The sequence below is a fragment of the Macrosteles quadrilineatus genome, unplaced genomic scaffold, assembly GCF_028750875.1.
Source record: "Macrosteles quadrilineatus isolate MER2022 unplaced genomic scaffold, UCM_ALF_1.0 Scaffold_3__2_contigs__length_128488019, whole genome shotgun sequence".
In the NCBI taxonomy this organism is placed as follows: domain Eukaryota; kingdom Metazoa; phylum Arthropoda; class Insecta; order Hemiptera; family Cicadellidae; genus Macrosteles; species Macrosteles quadrilineatus.
Window position 1 is genome coordinate 27876104 of NW_026542596.1, and position 16986 is coordinate 27893089.

The 16986-nt window shown below is 34.2% G+C and overlaps 1 protein-coding gene across 8 annotated transcripts in view; it reads right to left on the reverse strand.

Annotated features, from left to right (window-relative positions):
• The window catches only part of LOC128988516 (protein Malvolio-like), a 117483-nt gene that overhangs the window by 1462 nt on the left and 99035 nt on the right, over positions 1-16986 (reverse strand). For 5 of the 8 annotated variants that reach the window (XM_054409872.1, XM_054409878.1, XM_054409877.1 and 2 more), the window contains exons 10-13: positions 15923-16146; positions 13593-13803; positions 12633-12703; positions 10499-10579 (exon numbers count right to left, since the gene is read on the reverse strand). In XM_054409872.1, the coding sequence (XP_054265847.1) occupies positions 10499-10579; positions 12633-12703; positions 13593-13803; positions 15923-16146 (587 nt within the window). Of the gene's footprint in view, positions 1-9726; positions 9811-10498; positions 10580-12632; positions 12704-13592; positions 13804-15922; positions 16147-16986 lie in introns of all 8 variants that reach the window. The other 3 variants (XM_054409874.1, XM_054409880.1, XM_054409879.1) reach the window with 3 other exon arrangements.

Consider the following 16986-nt stretch of genomic DNA (forward strand, 5'->3'; position numbering starts at 1 on the left):
CGGCCGCTTAGAAAGCGACCTCCTCCAGCATTGGTTTAGCATTAGCGCGCAGGTCGTTTTCTAAGCGGCCGAACTATAGTAACAATGACTTCAGGGCTCTACACTACTGGCCTTTAAAGTTCCCATGTTATCCTTATGGAGAAAAGATTTGTTTACATTTGAACAGATGAATAATATACATTTTTTTTTACACAATCATCCATGGGAACAGCTGGTTATTTATTTGGATGAAATGAAAATATTTGTATTATTTTGTGGCATAAAAATTGGAGTTTTACTGCATAAAACTTGTTGAATCGTTAAATGAATTTAAAAATCACGATATGTAAGTTGTGGTTTTTGAGATCTATGTTTCTCTGCAACTAAATCCTTATGTATAATACCTGAAGGTGATTTCTACGAAACACTACTCCTCCGTTAATAATGGACGGATTTGTACAAACATATGACAAAGTAAGTATATTTTGTGTAGACACCCCTTTTACCAATTCCTGTAATAAAAGTGCTTGGGCTTTGCCCCACAGGCCATCAAAATCCCAATGTATTTCTTATGAAGAAAATGTACTAACCCAGCTGTCATGCTCATTCTGCTATTTAATTACATTTGTTTACATGAAGACTAGCGGAACACCTATGCTTCGCTACAGAAACCTTTAAATTTGTTGAAGTGTTTAATAAATTAGTGTTTAAATGATTATGATAAAATAAATCACATTAAATAAATAATAAATTATTTGAATTTTAGCGAATTTCCCTATAGGGAAGTAGCTATTACCGTAGGTCTCATGGTAAGACCTAGGCCCGGGACTGATTAACTTTTTTTATTTTGATGTCCCCAGAGGCCAAAAAAACAATTCTTTCAAATTTTTATATATGTATATATATATTAAATTATTGTAGTAAATAAGTACAACTGAGTACAATAATTTAAAATAACAGCAGCCCTAATACGTGAACACCTAAATTAAAACATATATATATATATGTGTGTGTCCATCCGCACGATAACTTGAGTAATTTTTGTCTGATTTTGATAAAATTTGGTTTGAAGGTGTAAGGCGGGATAAACTTGAATGAGTTTGTGAACCAGCATGAACAGACCATGGCAACGGGAGGTTTTATGGGGGTAAAAATGGGTTTTTCTCATTTTTTACCCTTAAAACACAAAGTTTATCAATTTTTCTCCAGACCTTTTTAAAGAGTAAATACCCCCGCCGCAGCAAACCTGCAGACTTAGCGAATTTCCATTTGCCTGATTGGATTTAAACTAAAATGTCTCCTTAAAAATATCACATTTATTCCCTATTTAAACAGAATTAGTTTAACGAGTACTTAGGTTTGCTGCAACAGGGAGGGTAAAAAAGTATTTTTTATGTAAAATATTAAAAGGTACTGTGGTTTAGTAAGAAATTAATGTATTTTCCAAATTTGATCAAAATATGTTCATAAACAAGCAAACTACAACAGTTGACTTATTCTCCATAAGAATAACATGGGAAATTTAAAATAACAATTTTTTTGAATTTTCTCCGTAACAGTTAGGCGCATAATAACGCTTCAATATACTAAATTATTTGTATTTTTAAGCTCTACAAAATGGTTTAAAAAGAAATTGTAAAATTTTGTGTTTTTAGGGTCAAAAATGGGAAAAACCTATTTTTACCCCATAAAACCCCCCATAAACCCCCGTTCCCATAGTCCGATCGTGCTGGTTCGCGAACTCATTCAAGTTTATCCCACCTTACACCTTCAAACCAAATTTTATCAAAATCGGACAAAAATTACTCAAGTTATCGTGCGGATGGACACATATATATATATATATAGATATATACAAATTTGAACGAATGGTGTTTTTGGCCTCTGGGGACATCAAAATGAAAAAGTAAATCGGTCCCGGGCTTAGGTCTTACCATGAGACCTACGGTAATAGCTACTTCCCTATAGGGAAATTCGCTAAAAAAACAAATAATTTAGAATATCAAAGTGTTTTTGCACGGTGATTGGTTACGGAGAAAATTAAAAAAATGTTTAATTTAAAATTCTAATGTTATTCTTATGGAGAGTATTATAATATGTTGTAGTTGGCTTGTTTATGGACATATTTTTATCAAACTTGGCGGATTTATTTATTTCATACTATTGATATTTTAATAAAAAACACACTTTATTTAAAGTGGTTAGAGTTGCAAGTGCTCTTTGAACTGAAGCTAAACAGGAATCCACTGCTGGTCCTCGGAGTATACAGGCCACCAAGTGCAAACCTAGACCAAGCCATCGATATACTCTCTGAACAACTGGAAACAGTGCTCACTACGGATGAGCAAATATTAATAATGCGGGGTACCACAGGGTTCGGTTATGGGCCCATTTTGTTTTTAATTTTAATTAATGACATTAGTTTCAATTTAGCTTGTAAGTCAACAATTTACGCTGATGACACCTCTTTACTTGTTAGCCATAGAGATTTAGATTGTATGGAAAATGTTGCCGATTCTGTTTTTAAAGATGCTGAAGAATGGTTTACAGTAAATGGATTGTTTTTAAATTCTCAAAAAACACAGAGACTATTGGTGACCTTGAAAAAGAATCATGAAAACCATCAATTTGTTCATGATTATGAAAATGTTGTAACATTACTTGGTATAAAATTAGACTGTAAGCTGTCACGGTCTGACCATATTCATTTTGTAAATAATAAATTGTCCAGAGTTGTACATTTGTTAATAAATCTAAAAAGACATGTTTCCATTAAATACTTGAAAATGGCATATTTTGCATTTTTTGAAAGTGTTATCAGGTATGGTTTGATAATCTGGGGTAACGGAGATGGAATTGAAAATTTTTTAATCAAACAAAAAAGCTGTTAGAGTTTTGACGGACTCAGAAAGGTTAGCCCACTCAAGGCCACTTTTTGTCTCATCAGGGATCCTGACTATTGTTAACTTGTATATTTTGGAGGTATTGATGTTTGTCAAAATTAATTTAAAAATGTTTTCTTTCAGAGAAGAAATACATGATCATGTGACCAGATTTAGGCATAAATTAGATCAACCAAGGTTTAGGTTAAGTAAATCAATGAATTATCATGTTAATTTAGGTGTAACATTTTTCAACAAGTTACCATTGACTTTTCAGAGTTTGCCTCAAAAAGCATTTCATAATGGATTGTATAATTGGTTACAACTGAACCCATTTTATACTCTTGATGGATTTTTAAATATTAAAATAGAGTCTTCAAGCCTAGCCTAATTTTAGATTATACATGATTTTTCTGTGATGTTAGCTCAATTTAATGTTGCTTGTTTATCAATGTGAATCATATATGACGATCCCTATTGCAAAATTTTGTAATTTTGTCAAATGTCTAATAAATGTCTTATTTGTCTAATAATGGGAGACATCAATGTAAACAACCTAGTTGATGACAATGAAAACGAAAAAATTGAAGAACTCCTAACCTCCTTCAATATCTCAAGACTGAGGCTACCTCCCACTCGAATTACAACTGACTCAGAAACATCAATAGACTGGATATGCTCAAACATTGATAATCAACAAATAGAAACCTCAGTTATAACATCAGGACTATCTGACCATACAGCACAAATCGCAAAAATAATCACTAGAAAACCGATCATCCACAACATCAAAGAAAATAAACGGATCTTCAACAAAACAACAATAGATAACTTTAAGACACAACTACAAGAACAAGACTGGGAAACTATAATACAAACTCATGACGTAGATGAAGCCTACAACAATTTCAGCAACATCATCCAGACAACACTAAACCACGCCTGCCCTCTTAAAACGTCAAGAGTCAAACAACATAAAAGCAGACAGTGCTGGAATCGAGAATCGGCTAGACTTAAAAATGAATATATAAAGGCCTTAGAAAAGGAGCAAACAACTGGACTTATGGAAAACAAAGCCAGAACAACTATTAAAAAAAAGGAGTACAACCAGCATTTGAAAATGCTTCGGAAAGAAAACAACACAGCTCACATAAACCAGGCTGAAAACAAGTCTAAAGCACTGTGGCAAACAATAAACCGAGAAAGGGAAGCGAGATCAAATACTGAAAACCAAATCCATCTTCAAGTCAACAATAAAACAATAGACGACCCAATAGAAGTTTCAAACTGTTTTAATGATTTTTTCTCATCAATAGCCGACCGAACACTCCAAAATAACAATAACTCAAGAACCAATGCCTTAACAGACCACTTACCAGCAACACATCACACACTCCAGTTCAGACGGGTCACACAAGAAGAAGTGCAAAAAGCCATTCAATCTCTAAAGATGAAAATTCATCCGGAACTGATGAGGTATCAGCTAAACTTCTAAAAAATTTTAAAAATGAAATAGTAATACCCCTGACAGACCTCATAAATAAATCACTCTCACAAGGAAAATTCCCAGATAAATTAAAAATAGCTAAAGTCTACCCAAAATACAAAAATGGACCAACGATAGAAAGAAACAGCTACAGGCCAATCTCCCTAATATCAACGTTTTCAAAAATAATCGAAAAGATAGTACTAGCCCAACTCCTACACCATCTTCAACAACACAACCTTCTCAATAGTCAACAGCATGGATTTATCAAAGGCAGATCGACAGCCACAGCCTTAATACAACTGACGGAGCACATACTAGACCAAATAGAAGAAGGCAGCACTTCAACAAGCCTCTTCCTAGATTTTAGTAAAGCTTTCGACTGCCTAAACCACAAACTTCTTCTACTCAAGCTGGAAACACTAGGTGTGAGAGGAAGAGCAGCAGAATGGTTTAAAAGCTACATTAGTAACCGGAAACAGCTTGTGGAAATAGCCTATATAAAGAACAACACAAAGTATAAGGCCCAATCCAAAGCTGTAGAAGTGCAAAGAGGAGTACCCCAAGGATCAGTACTTGGCCCAGTCCTTTTCCTCCTTCTCACGAATGAGCTACCTAGTTGGATTGGGGAAGATGGACACACCACCATGTACGCAGATGACACGGTTCTCACATTTGCGGACAAAACAATGGAAAATCTGGAAGAGAAAACCAACACACAACTCCAGAGAACAAAGCAATACTGTACCTCCAATGACCTAGTTCTAAACTAAAGCAAAACCGTTCAAATGACTTTCACTACCAAACGCAACAACACAGACATTACAATACTGGGACTACAAACACAAAATACCTAGGCATCATAATTGACTCCAAGCTATCATGGAAACCCCAAATAGACCAGCTCTGCAAAAAGCTAAGTTCAAGTCTCTACGTTATACGTAGGATCAAGCAAGCCTAGTAGCCAAAGTTGCATATTTTGCTCTATTCGAGTCCCACCTCAGATATGGCATTGCGACTTGGGGTGGAACATCAAAAGGCAACCTGGAAAGAGTACTCCTAAAGCAAAAAGAGCAATTAGATGCCTTGCCGACCTAAACTACAGAGACAGTTGCCAAGAAGCCTTCAAGAACCTTAAAATTCTCACATCAATTTCACTCTACCTACATAAGAGAAGTCATTATCCACACCACACCACTAAAACAGCCCAGCCAAGACACAGACATACACCAGCACAACACAGGACATGCCACCAATTTTTCCCTCCCACAACACCATGTGAGTCTGTACGAGCAGAAACTATCCTACAATGATGCTCTGTACTTTAACAACCTACCAGAGCACCTTAAGAGAGAACAATCCAATCTGTTCAAGAAGCACCTGACAACATGGCTTATGGACCGGCCGTTCTACTCTGAGGATGAATTCTTAAACAATAAGCTACCATAAAAAAAGAAGAAAAAAAAATTCTAATTGTAATTGCAAATGACTGTAATAGTTTATGTACATACTCATACTGTACATTTTACGTACCTGACGCATGAATGTTCTCTAGGAATATTTCAATAAAGATTTTGTCTATTGTCTATTATTAGTTTCCCTGTAGCAGCTAACCTAGGTACTCGTTAAACATAAATGTTAATTTAATAGATTAATTGAAAATCAATCCAGGCAAATGGAAATTCGCTAAGTTGGCAGGTTTCCTGCATCGGGGGTATTTATATTTCATTCTACAATAATGATTGAAACTGTAGCTTAAAGTTTGTTCGTTATTCATACTATTTTTACTTATTTACAGAATGTTTTTGAATACAACATTTTTTGTTTTCCCAGAAGTTGGTCATCACCAGACTCGTAGCTGAGCTGACCCGTGAACATGCAACATAAAATTGTCCATGAGAAAAACAATCCTCTCTTAAGTCTAGTCATGCGATCTTAAGTGACTGTCCCTGCGCTTTGTCGCCATTGCAATGAAAAGTATTAAAGCATTAATGTTGATGGTGAGGGCGAAGCACACTTTGAAAGGGAATTGCAACCTTTTAAAATCAAACAGGTAGTCAAAGGTACACACACCACTGCTTAGACATTTCATAGAAGTATTCCCTGGAATTAAGGTAATTATTTTGTCACTGTCGTGGTATAAGATTGATAAGTAATCCCAGTTCCTCACAAGTGTGTGTATGTATAAGGTGAATTATGAATGAGTATGAGAGTGAAGAGTGAGTATGAGAGTATAAACACTCTGATGTGAATGATATTGTGTAGAACGAACCCCCCATTAACATCCTTATGAAACGGTTTAAACAACTACAAAAATATTGACAGAACTATATCATAATTTCTTAAAAATTAAAATCCAATAATAAACTAAGTTCAATTTTACTTTCTTCAACACTAATCACACATATTAGAAGTTGATAAAATTAAAATGCCACTTTAAATTAGGTTAATTTCACTGACATACAACTAACTGTGATGTTGATGATATTGTCTGAAAAATAAGCTAAACTTCATTTTTATTCTAACAGGTTATGATTAAATAGATTGCAGGCAACTGCTGTCATCTTACTAATATTATAAATGTGAAAGTTTGTGTGTTTGTTTGTATGTTTGAAGTTCAATCACGCATAAACCACTGGACGGATTGGGCTGAAATTTGGCATGATGATAGCTTACATTCCCGATTAACATATAGGCATATTCTTATCTCAAAAATCCTTTCGGGCTCCGCCCAAGTGGCTCTTTAATTCCCCATGTTAACCTTATGAGTATTCATATAAAGGGAATTAAAGAATTTAGTCAGCTGTTTCAACTAAACAAGTTGGTTCTATGATATGGAAAAGCATTAAAAAGTTATAAGATTTACCAACAGGGTGCAGCACTATATTTTTTTTGCATTTATAAAAACAGCTAATTTGAACTAAGCAGCAACAAAAAACTGTGATTCGCAATGAGAACTGTCAAAGTAGGATTGTTTACAGTTATGTTTATGTTTTTCATTTCATGAATAATATGTTATATTTTGCGAATTGAATTTATTTTTCTCTATTGTTTAGATGAAGTGGTAGAACATTATGGCTATGGTAGATGTGTAATACACTGTAAATTTAAAAACAGCAAATTTTATCAAACTGTATCCTCTCTTTTTGCTAACGCAAAGCTTGAGTATAACTGCAATAAGCATTTTATACTTGTATTCCAACCCCGTACGAAGGACGGGTACTCTGCTAGTTTCAAATATTTCTCATCTAAAATAATGTAAACAAAAACCCAAAACAAATTATTCTTTCTATACAAACTCCATGCTAACTTTGACCTTCTGTGGGGCTGGGCTCATTGGGAATTTTATAAAATCGCTTTTTATTGTCTGCCTATGCTATGAGAGGAATATGTATGCAAAATATCATGCTCCTAGGTGATATGGTTTGGCCTGTGCGTTTATCGGAATTTCGCATTTATGTATAGAAGAAGAAGATTTGTTTCTTGGTACCATGTGGTCATTGAATTAGACTTAAGCATATATTTTAAATGCAATAAACTATATAAAGTGATGGTAATACAATAAGAAATCTGCATTTAAATATTCAATAAGTACGATTGAGCTTTATGTATATGTTTCCTGGTAAGTATGCTGTAACTGTTTCTTATAGTTTATTAAAAAAACCGAATTATTCTTTTCTGCATTCTCACCCCGTAGTGAAGCACGGGCAGAGCAACTAGTTATATTAAATGTGTCCAGAGTATCAATGTCGAAGGAACGACTATTTGCAATTGAGTTTCATCTAATATTTCAAGGGATGGCTCCTGTCTTCTTCACTTATGATTGTTAATCACTTGAATATGATTATTTAAAATGAGTGCTCAAGAAAGAAGATCAGAAGTTCTTGATAAGTTTATTACACGTCCCTCCCTACAGGCTTACAATGTCACAATCATGCAATTGCAGATGAGTATGTTGCTTTATGTTTTTGGCTGGTGATGTAAAGTATCAGCGGTTGAAGTAAGTTACAAATGCTTTTCATGCTTTGTTTTATTAATTCCTTTTTACTGGATATTTGAGAAAAGTACTTTTATGTGTGTACATTCCGCTTGATGAAAACATCGTAGAAACTATAGACCTGCAACTGTTTAGAGCCTATGAGGGTTATAAGAACAACAATTATTAAACATTGTGCAACGTTTTTATGTTACTTTTAAGATACATAATACGTTTTGTTTTCAATAAAGTTATAGGAGAACTGACTGAACTATTGGAAAATTAGGTTTAATTGTGTATAAACCTAAGTGATAGGAGATACAGCGGGAATAGTTTTATGGCCAAAAACATTATGTAGGTGGTTTCAGAATGAAGCTCCTGGTGGAAGGACAGTTAATTAATGCCTTTTAAAATGAAGAAGTTCTACCTTAGTTAACTTAAGTATTCACATGTTTACCTTAAATTTTCATGAGCAAAGCCACGACGGGTGAAGCTAGTATTTCTCATAAAAATGTTCATTCTGGAATTAACATGAGACGTATGCGAGTGGACAGGGACATCTCCCACGGTTGTAGGGACATCGTCATTGTCTCCTGTGAAAGTTATTGTAGTCATCCGTGATCGCGGCAATAGTGTGAATTTTTTAATCGTGTGATCCTTCCACAAGCGATCTGCAATTGCAATGTTATTGCGATCGTAAAGTTCAGCTTGAGCTTGATTTGACTTTTTGCTCTATATCTCGTGTAGACCAGGTTCCGCCCTTCTCGAAAATCAATACTCTCTATTAAAATAAACTTTCCTAAGCAAACCGATTTTGACCCAATGTGATTTTGGTCCGATACCCAAGGGAAACATTTTTGACCTGAGGACCCAAAGTTAAAAAATATAGCCCGCAGACCCTTCATAGTATTAATGAAAAATAAAATGAAATTATTTATTATCTAGTGTCCTAGCCTCCCAGGTTTATTTGCCGATCTGATTGTGGAAAAGAAAGATTCAAGTTAATTTAGTTATGCATGGGAGGGAGTCTCTGGTGTGCATACTTTAAACACAACTATGTCCAGCCCAAATAAATCACTAGCCAAGCAAACAAAGCAAACCAATCGAATGTACACAGAATATCTTGAGCTAGGGTGGTCTTGAAATGTACAGAAACGGCAACTCTGAGCTAAATAAACATTCATCATGAAAAATGTTGTTTCTCGTTATTGTTCATTCTAACCCGAAATGGTAGAGTTAGAGTATGATTACCACAGCTCAAGATTTCCCGTGAATAGTGAACATGTTAGGAAGCAGCTTAACAACTAAGGATGATAAAAATGATAAAAGCTGATGACTTTGGTGGTACGCAACCTTTAACTTAATGTAATATGAGGTTTGTAAGCTTAAGTAGAATTACCTACCCAGTATCGGCCAGTTGGTGAGTTTGGGCAATGGTTGAATTACTCAATCATGCATTTACACTGCATGAGGGGTTATCCTCTTCACTGCAGTGGGAAACATAGAGTTAGTACATAGAGTAAAGAGCGTAGAAGTACCACAACCGAAAGCCAAGTGCTTGCTCACCATAAAGATAAAAAATTGTGCAAATAACCATTGGATAATATTTACAAATAGGTAACACAAATTGGATTAGTTTTGTAACATTTGGAAATCAATTAATAAATATACGTTAACCTTATTGTGAACGAAATGGAATTGTAAGGTTGAAAGTGATTGATAAATAAAATATTACAATTGTATGTCCAACTCTTTAGTCTTTTTTTATGTTCTATTGTAAGTCTAAATTGTAGACCAATGATTGAGGGGGCGTCATGCACCCTATGGTAACAATGAAAAATTAGCAACCGCTTAAGAAGGATAAGAGCCTCTTGGTAAAAAGACAAATATCTAAATCCAGTTTGAATTACTACTACACCAAATCCTTTGATTGATGTAGTACAAACCTTGATTTACCGCCCCGAAATTTGTACCTATTAAGGGTTGATTATTGTATTATTATTAGGCTATCCAATATTTACAGTTACAGTACAACCAAATGATTCAGCCCCAAAACAAAACTAATTCAACCTACCATATTAAGCCCAGCGTTTTTAATAAGTTTTTCAAACACTGGCAGCAGTAATCAAAGCAATTTACATTGTTTTATGCAAAACTACACTTCTGTTGACTCACATTGAAGATGCTGAAATTGATTCAGAATTGGTACAACAATCAATTTCCATCGGGTGCATTGATTGTTTTGAAACTGATTGTCTGAAATTTCATTCAATAGAACTTTAAATCCTAAAGTATAATTTTTTTTAATTATTTATTTTAAAATTGAACTGCCACTAAGGATGATACAAATGTTAAAACCTGACGACTTTAGTACTCAACCTTTAACCATTGACTATTGGATACTGAATAAGACATCCCATCTATATGAACCAGCTATATCACCAATATTTATAAAAAAAGAATGTAGTTTGTGAGCCAGTCACAGAATGCGCTAGTGTCTAAAATTTTAAATTCTATTATTTACCTAATCTTTAGTTGCTTACCAGGTTGGTGGATCCTAACAATTGCTATAGCTCACAATAAGTCATTATATGTATTAGTTTGCCTTGGTAAAAAAGTTTGTGTACTAAATAAAATTTAGTAATTTAGATCAGCGCAATCTGTCAGTGGCTCACATCAACTACGACGATTTTGACAAATTTAACATGGGAATGGAATGTCTAGTTGTATTAATAGTCAAAGCTTTAACTAATGTAATGTGAGGTTTGTAAGCTTAAGTATAGTTACCTTTTTACCAAACATTATGTTGTTTAAAATGTATTAGCCTCAATGGTTTATTAAATAAATCATTTAGTTTAGACAATTAAGTTTTTTTACCAACATATCAAGAGCAATTTGTTTTTAACTGTGCCAACTATTTAATTGTATTTTTTTATTTAAGTTTATTAGCAACATGATGAACTCACAATATATTGATCAACTGATGGTATTGATTATTCTTCTAAAAATTATCCTAGTTGATCAGGAAAAGCTAATTATATCATTAACATACAACATCCCATATGTGCCTCCTTCAAAATGTAAACGGTCAAGGATAAATTTAAAAATATAGGCTATGAGGGAGAGAGAAATAGCATCTTCCATTTTCCAATAATATAAGTGAATTAAACGGATTTACTTTGTTTTATTTCTACACAGCAAGTTTTGCATAGTCATAATAGCCTAATTGAGTTTCATTTGTAAGAAATCATACATACATTTTAGCCAGGTAAAAACGACGAATCCCATAGGTAACTACTATGTCCTGCTTATCATATGATATCTGCAGAACACTATTTTATCATTTTTTGACACAAAGATAAAAAAATTTGGTTACTAACCTGTCGACTATCAGTCCTCTATTGTCTTGGATGACTATAGTTTCAGGGTTAAGACCACATTTTCAAATCTTCTCTTCAGTCGTCAAATGTCAAACATATTCTCTTGCATAAGCCGTCGTCAAAATTACTTCACACATACACATAAACACACAGAAAACATTTATATTTACAAAGCATGTACATGCGCGTGAGGCCGGCCAAGGACAAAACCAGACTGCCAGTTTAGTTTTACACTGCATTTTAGCACTACATTTACTTTAACACTACATTTACTGCCAGTCTGGTTTTGTCCTTGGCCGGCCTCACGCGCATGTACATGATTTGTAAATATAAATGTTTTCGTGTGTGTTTATGTGTATGTGTGAAGTAATTTTGACGACGGCTTATGCAAGAGAATATGTTTGACATTTGACGACTGAAGAGAAGACTTGAAAATGGGGTCTTAACACCGAAACTATAGTCATCCAAGACAATAGAGGACTGATTGACGACAGGTTAGTAACCTCATTTTATGTCAATAGATCAATCCTGGAGGCAAATTATGTATAAACAAAGATAAATGTTTGACACAACAAAATGTATATGAACTTACCCACAACCACACAAAAAAAACTCACACTCTCACTTTTTCGAGAAGTTCAAATTGATCCAATTAACTTTTACAGTCTTGGCTAAAGACTGACATCAATCATGTTCAAAACAAAAGAAATAATTAAAAACTGGTATTAAAATTAATTTTAAATATTAGTTTAGTTTAAAATATGCCCCAATAATAGTACTGTTGGGTAGCACTATAGTTTAAGGTAATCTTAAATTAAATTAAATAATTTCATCCTTTTTTTTAACGCACTACACTTTAAAGATCTTAAATTTAAAATACGACCCGCCCCAGCACGCTAAAGAATTGCCAACAAAAACTACATACAAACCTTGATAGTATTGTATCCCTCTCTAGATGAAACTCTGTGGAGACCTTGTTACCAAAGAACTTTGCAACAAACTGCAACATTAAAAATAAAATTACCTTTCAACTGAAATTTTATAGTCAATATAAAAAAAAATAATTTTTAAGTCAAGGGTCCCCCAGGGTATAAAATATTGTGTGTTGTTCTGTGTGTCTGCTTTATGACCTATGGCCTACCTGTACTTCTTCAAGGCCTTTTAAAAAAATAAAAATTATTGTTCCTAGTAGAAAGAGTTTACCAATGCAAGTTCTGCTCGTTTGAGACTCTTGTCGGTTTTTGTTTGTTATTTGTTATGTTATGTTATGTTACATCGGGGATATTCAGGATTTTTCCGCTATTGCAGAAGAGGATGATAATGTCTACACGACCACAGGAGATATTTAGAATTTGACCAAAATCATGGAAGATGATGATGATGTTCCTGTGATTGCGGAACATATTCAATATTGTGTAACATTCTTGGCAGACGACAATATCTTCACTACTGTGGGAGATGAACAGAATTAAGACGTGATAGCGGAAGACCATGATTATATCTACAGGACAGTGAGAGATGTTCATGATTTTACAGCGATTACAGAGGACAGACAATGTTTCCGATCTCTCAGTTACCGCTGAGAGATACTCAGAATTCTGCTTCAATTGTGGAAAATAGTAATGAAATTGAAGGAATTTGATGAGTTAAAATTTTAATTGGTAAGCTAGAATTTTTCATTGCTTCTTTAACATTTTCTTTGCTTCAGAAACACCTCAATCCCTCAAAATTACATTTTGTAAGGACATAAAGACCCAGGTTGGTGTAGTATAACCAATCTATACAGTAAAATTGGTCAAATTAAACAAAAGGCATTGGTCCCGAGAATTGATAAATTTTGGTATCGACACATCTCTATTTTATAATAAATACTGTAAAACGACACTCACTTCATTCTCCGCAAAACTCTTGCAGCAGCCCATGCTGATGAACATGTGGATTAGAAGATATACAACCATGAAGACATAGATGATGGAATACACAACCAGGCCAACGACGATCAAGTAGTTGGACCAAGAGGACATTACTGACTTAACTACAAAAATCACATTGATTGCTAACACAGTCAGTGATAGCAGGACGGACACGAGTTTGTTTTCCCTGTAAATAAGAAAAAACATAAGTAATAATAAACAGAACAATAAATCAACACAAGGAAAAAACACTACGTGAATAGGTAACTTTAATTGCCTATTATGGTTCATTATTGTTTCTAAAATATTTTAGGTATTACCGTGGATCATTCTCAAACAGGATAGAAAATTAACAAATATTCTCTAGCGATTTAAACCTTAAATATACATAACCTTGAAAATAGTCCTTCGAATGAGGGATTCCTCTAAATCCAAATACATACAAATTATGAATCTATTAATTAATTCTAGTTAAGACAAAGCAATCAACTTTAGAAGTAAATTAACCTGACTACACACTGAAATCCAGCAGAAGCAAGGAAACTTTAAGTTTAAGCTAAGCTTTTCTCTACAATAAAAAACCCCCACTTTGGACATTTCAATTACAGGGTGTCTACTACATTCTGGATAAAAAATTCATGGACAATTCCCGTACATTTAAGGACACTTTGCCGTAACCTTTGTCGGTGTCATTAGGCCTACCGAATAATTTTCCTGATTTGTCAAACTGTATTAATCTTGTTATTAACTGCAGTTGTACCAGAGAGAAAAGTAAATAATAATAGATAGCCTAAGAGTTAAAAATTTCAAAATAGAAATTTATTGAAAGTAAACAAGCATAGGCCTACCTATACTTAGGTAAAGCTTTTATAGTGTAACAGAGAAACGCAATCATTGTCTCCTGCGATCGCGACAAATATTTCCATCGGTCACATAAACTTCATAACATAGCTTATACGATCCAGGCGGATTAATTTGGCATGATTCGCCCTGGCACAACGTTAGGCTCTCGACTAATAAAAAAAAAATCTTTAATGCATATTGTTACTCAGTTCTTAGTACAAAATCAAGGTATTGTAAGCGGCTACCAATAAGCAATAAGCACAGACTAAGATTATTGCATTTTCATTTGCAAAGTTAATATCGACACATAGCTTTCATTAGTTGTTTATCTAGGCTCAATTACATTTTCTTAATATATTTTACAGCTATTTCAAGAATCAAAATACCCAGGCCTAGGCCTAATTATATAGGAGGGCCTATATAAACTGGGTAACAAACAATGAGGTTATAATAGCAGCAAAGTCACTATCATCATTCTAGTTCATAAGATTTAGATTGCTTAAAGCATACAACTCAATAAATAAATATATGGGAAACAAAAAACATTGAAAACTGAATAGCCAACAATATAAGACAAAGATACAGAAAATGCAATGACATAATTTGAAACCAAGCAGGCCTACATAGTGATAAAACATTAATGCAAACAACAATGCTTGTGGTTTTGTCAATTGAAAGATAAAATATCCATAAAAAAGGGGTTAACTTACAAAATAAGACTGTAGATTATTTACATGTTTAATATGAAACCATAAACAGTTTTATAGCACTAGGCAATGGCCGCGGCAAATTGAATCGAAAGTACAAGTAAGAAGTGAAATTTAACAGCCATTATAAAGCTATTATTTTCACGATAAAATAGGTTTGGGATCTCATAATAATTCCTCATAATATAATCTCATAATAAGCCCTAGTAATAAAAAAAGAAGTTGTAGAGGAATAAAAGTGATACAACTTTTATGAGCTAGCTAACTGAGTCAACAGTTCTTGGAAGTACTTGACTTGACACTTGATTGTCGTGATAAAATATTAATGGTTTGAGATTGCTAATGGGATTTTTATTGCATAATTACTCTAGTAATAAATTATGAAAATGTAAACAAACATCTGATAAACCTTTTATGTGCTCCTAACCAACTAGCGACCAATAAAATTATGGCCCATTAAAAATTTAAGGACATAGTCTGGCATTTAAGGACAATTCCCGTACATTTCATGGCCAGTAAAAAATTAAGTACAATTCCCGGTTTTCCCGGATTTCCCGGTTGGTAGACACCCTGAATTAGGCCTACTTATACAGACAAGTATTCTTTGTTTGCAGTTGATTTTTGCTGATGAGTATTTATTATTTTCTAGCACAATCAGTAAAAACAAGTTTTAACGGTCAGGAATCTACTAGCTTGAGATTTTATAATAAGATTAGAAGACTACTTACAAAAAAATAGGTCAATGGAAAGACTTACCACCCATTGACAAACTCTCCCATGATTTGGGGGTTGCTAGTGAAAGCTATCGTGGGAATGGTAGCAAACGGAAGCTGCAAGCTCATAACTGCGTTGAGAATATCGTTCATACCACTCAGATCTGTCATATTGTTGTAGAAAGCTACAAAGAACGTTGGCACGATGGCAACAGCTCGAGTCACTAGCACTCTCACCCACCTCTTCCAAGAAAGGTTTAGGAACCCCTGCAAGAAAGATTGATATGTATTACCATTGATTTAAGATACCAAAGTAAACATGTGATCTATGATATGTGGGGTTGAGACAATTTGTTTTGCAGCCCTTGTTTGTACTCAGAAGATAAGCCCAAGGCTTGCACTCAACTGAAATGACTTTAAGCTGGCTGCTTGTCACACAGTTGATTAACTCATCATACCTACACACATCTCTTCTACCTCATGTGTATTTTTCCGATGGAAACGAAGATCTTTGGCTGAGTGGACCAGTACAGTTACAGTAATAATGCTTTTACTTTCATCTAGCTTTTGATTTTTATGTGTTTTTTTCTGAGAATATACACAATTTTACTACAAAATATGTATTTATTTATTTTCAGTTTCAAAATGCAGTTTTTATTGCAAAAAAAAACTTAGCCTTAAATATATTGGTTAAAGGAAAGGCTATAGGCCACGATTTTGATTTTTAGAAAAAAGGATAGCAGCTAGCTTGCCTGATAAAAAGTCCAGACAGTGGTGGTCCGAGAATTTCATTGGGGGGGGGGGGGGTGACCACCCCGATATTCTCTTACAGGGAAGATGTTCGTCTGGGGGGTATGGAATTTCCCCCAGAAAAAAGGGTGGTCCGGGGGATGAACCAGCATGATCGGACCATGGGAACGGGGTTTTACGGGGGATTTTAAGAGGTAAAAAATATGGGTTTTCCAATTTTCGACCCTCAAAACACAAAATTGCTCTAATAGCTGCTGTCGTATATACAGTGTTCAGCCACCGTTCATTAGTTTATAACACTATTTACAAAACATTACATTTACATAGCCTACAAATAAAATCACAAACCACACCTGC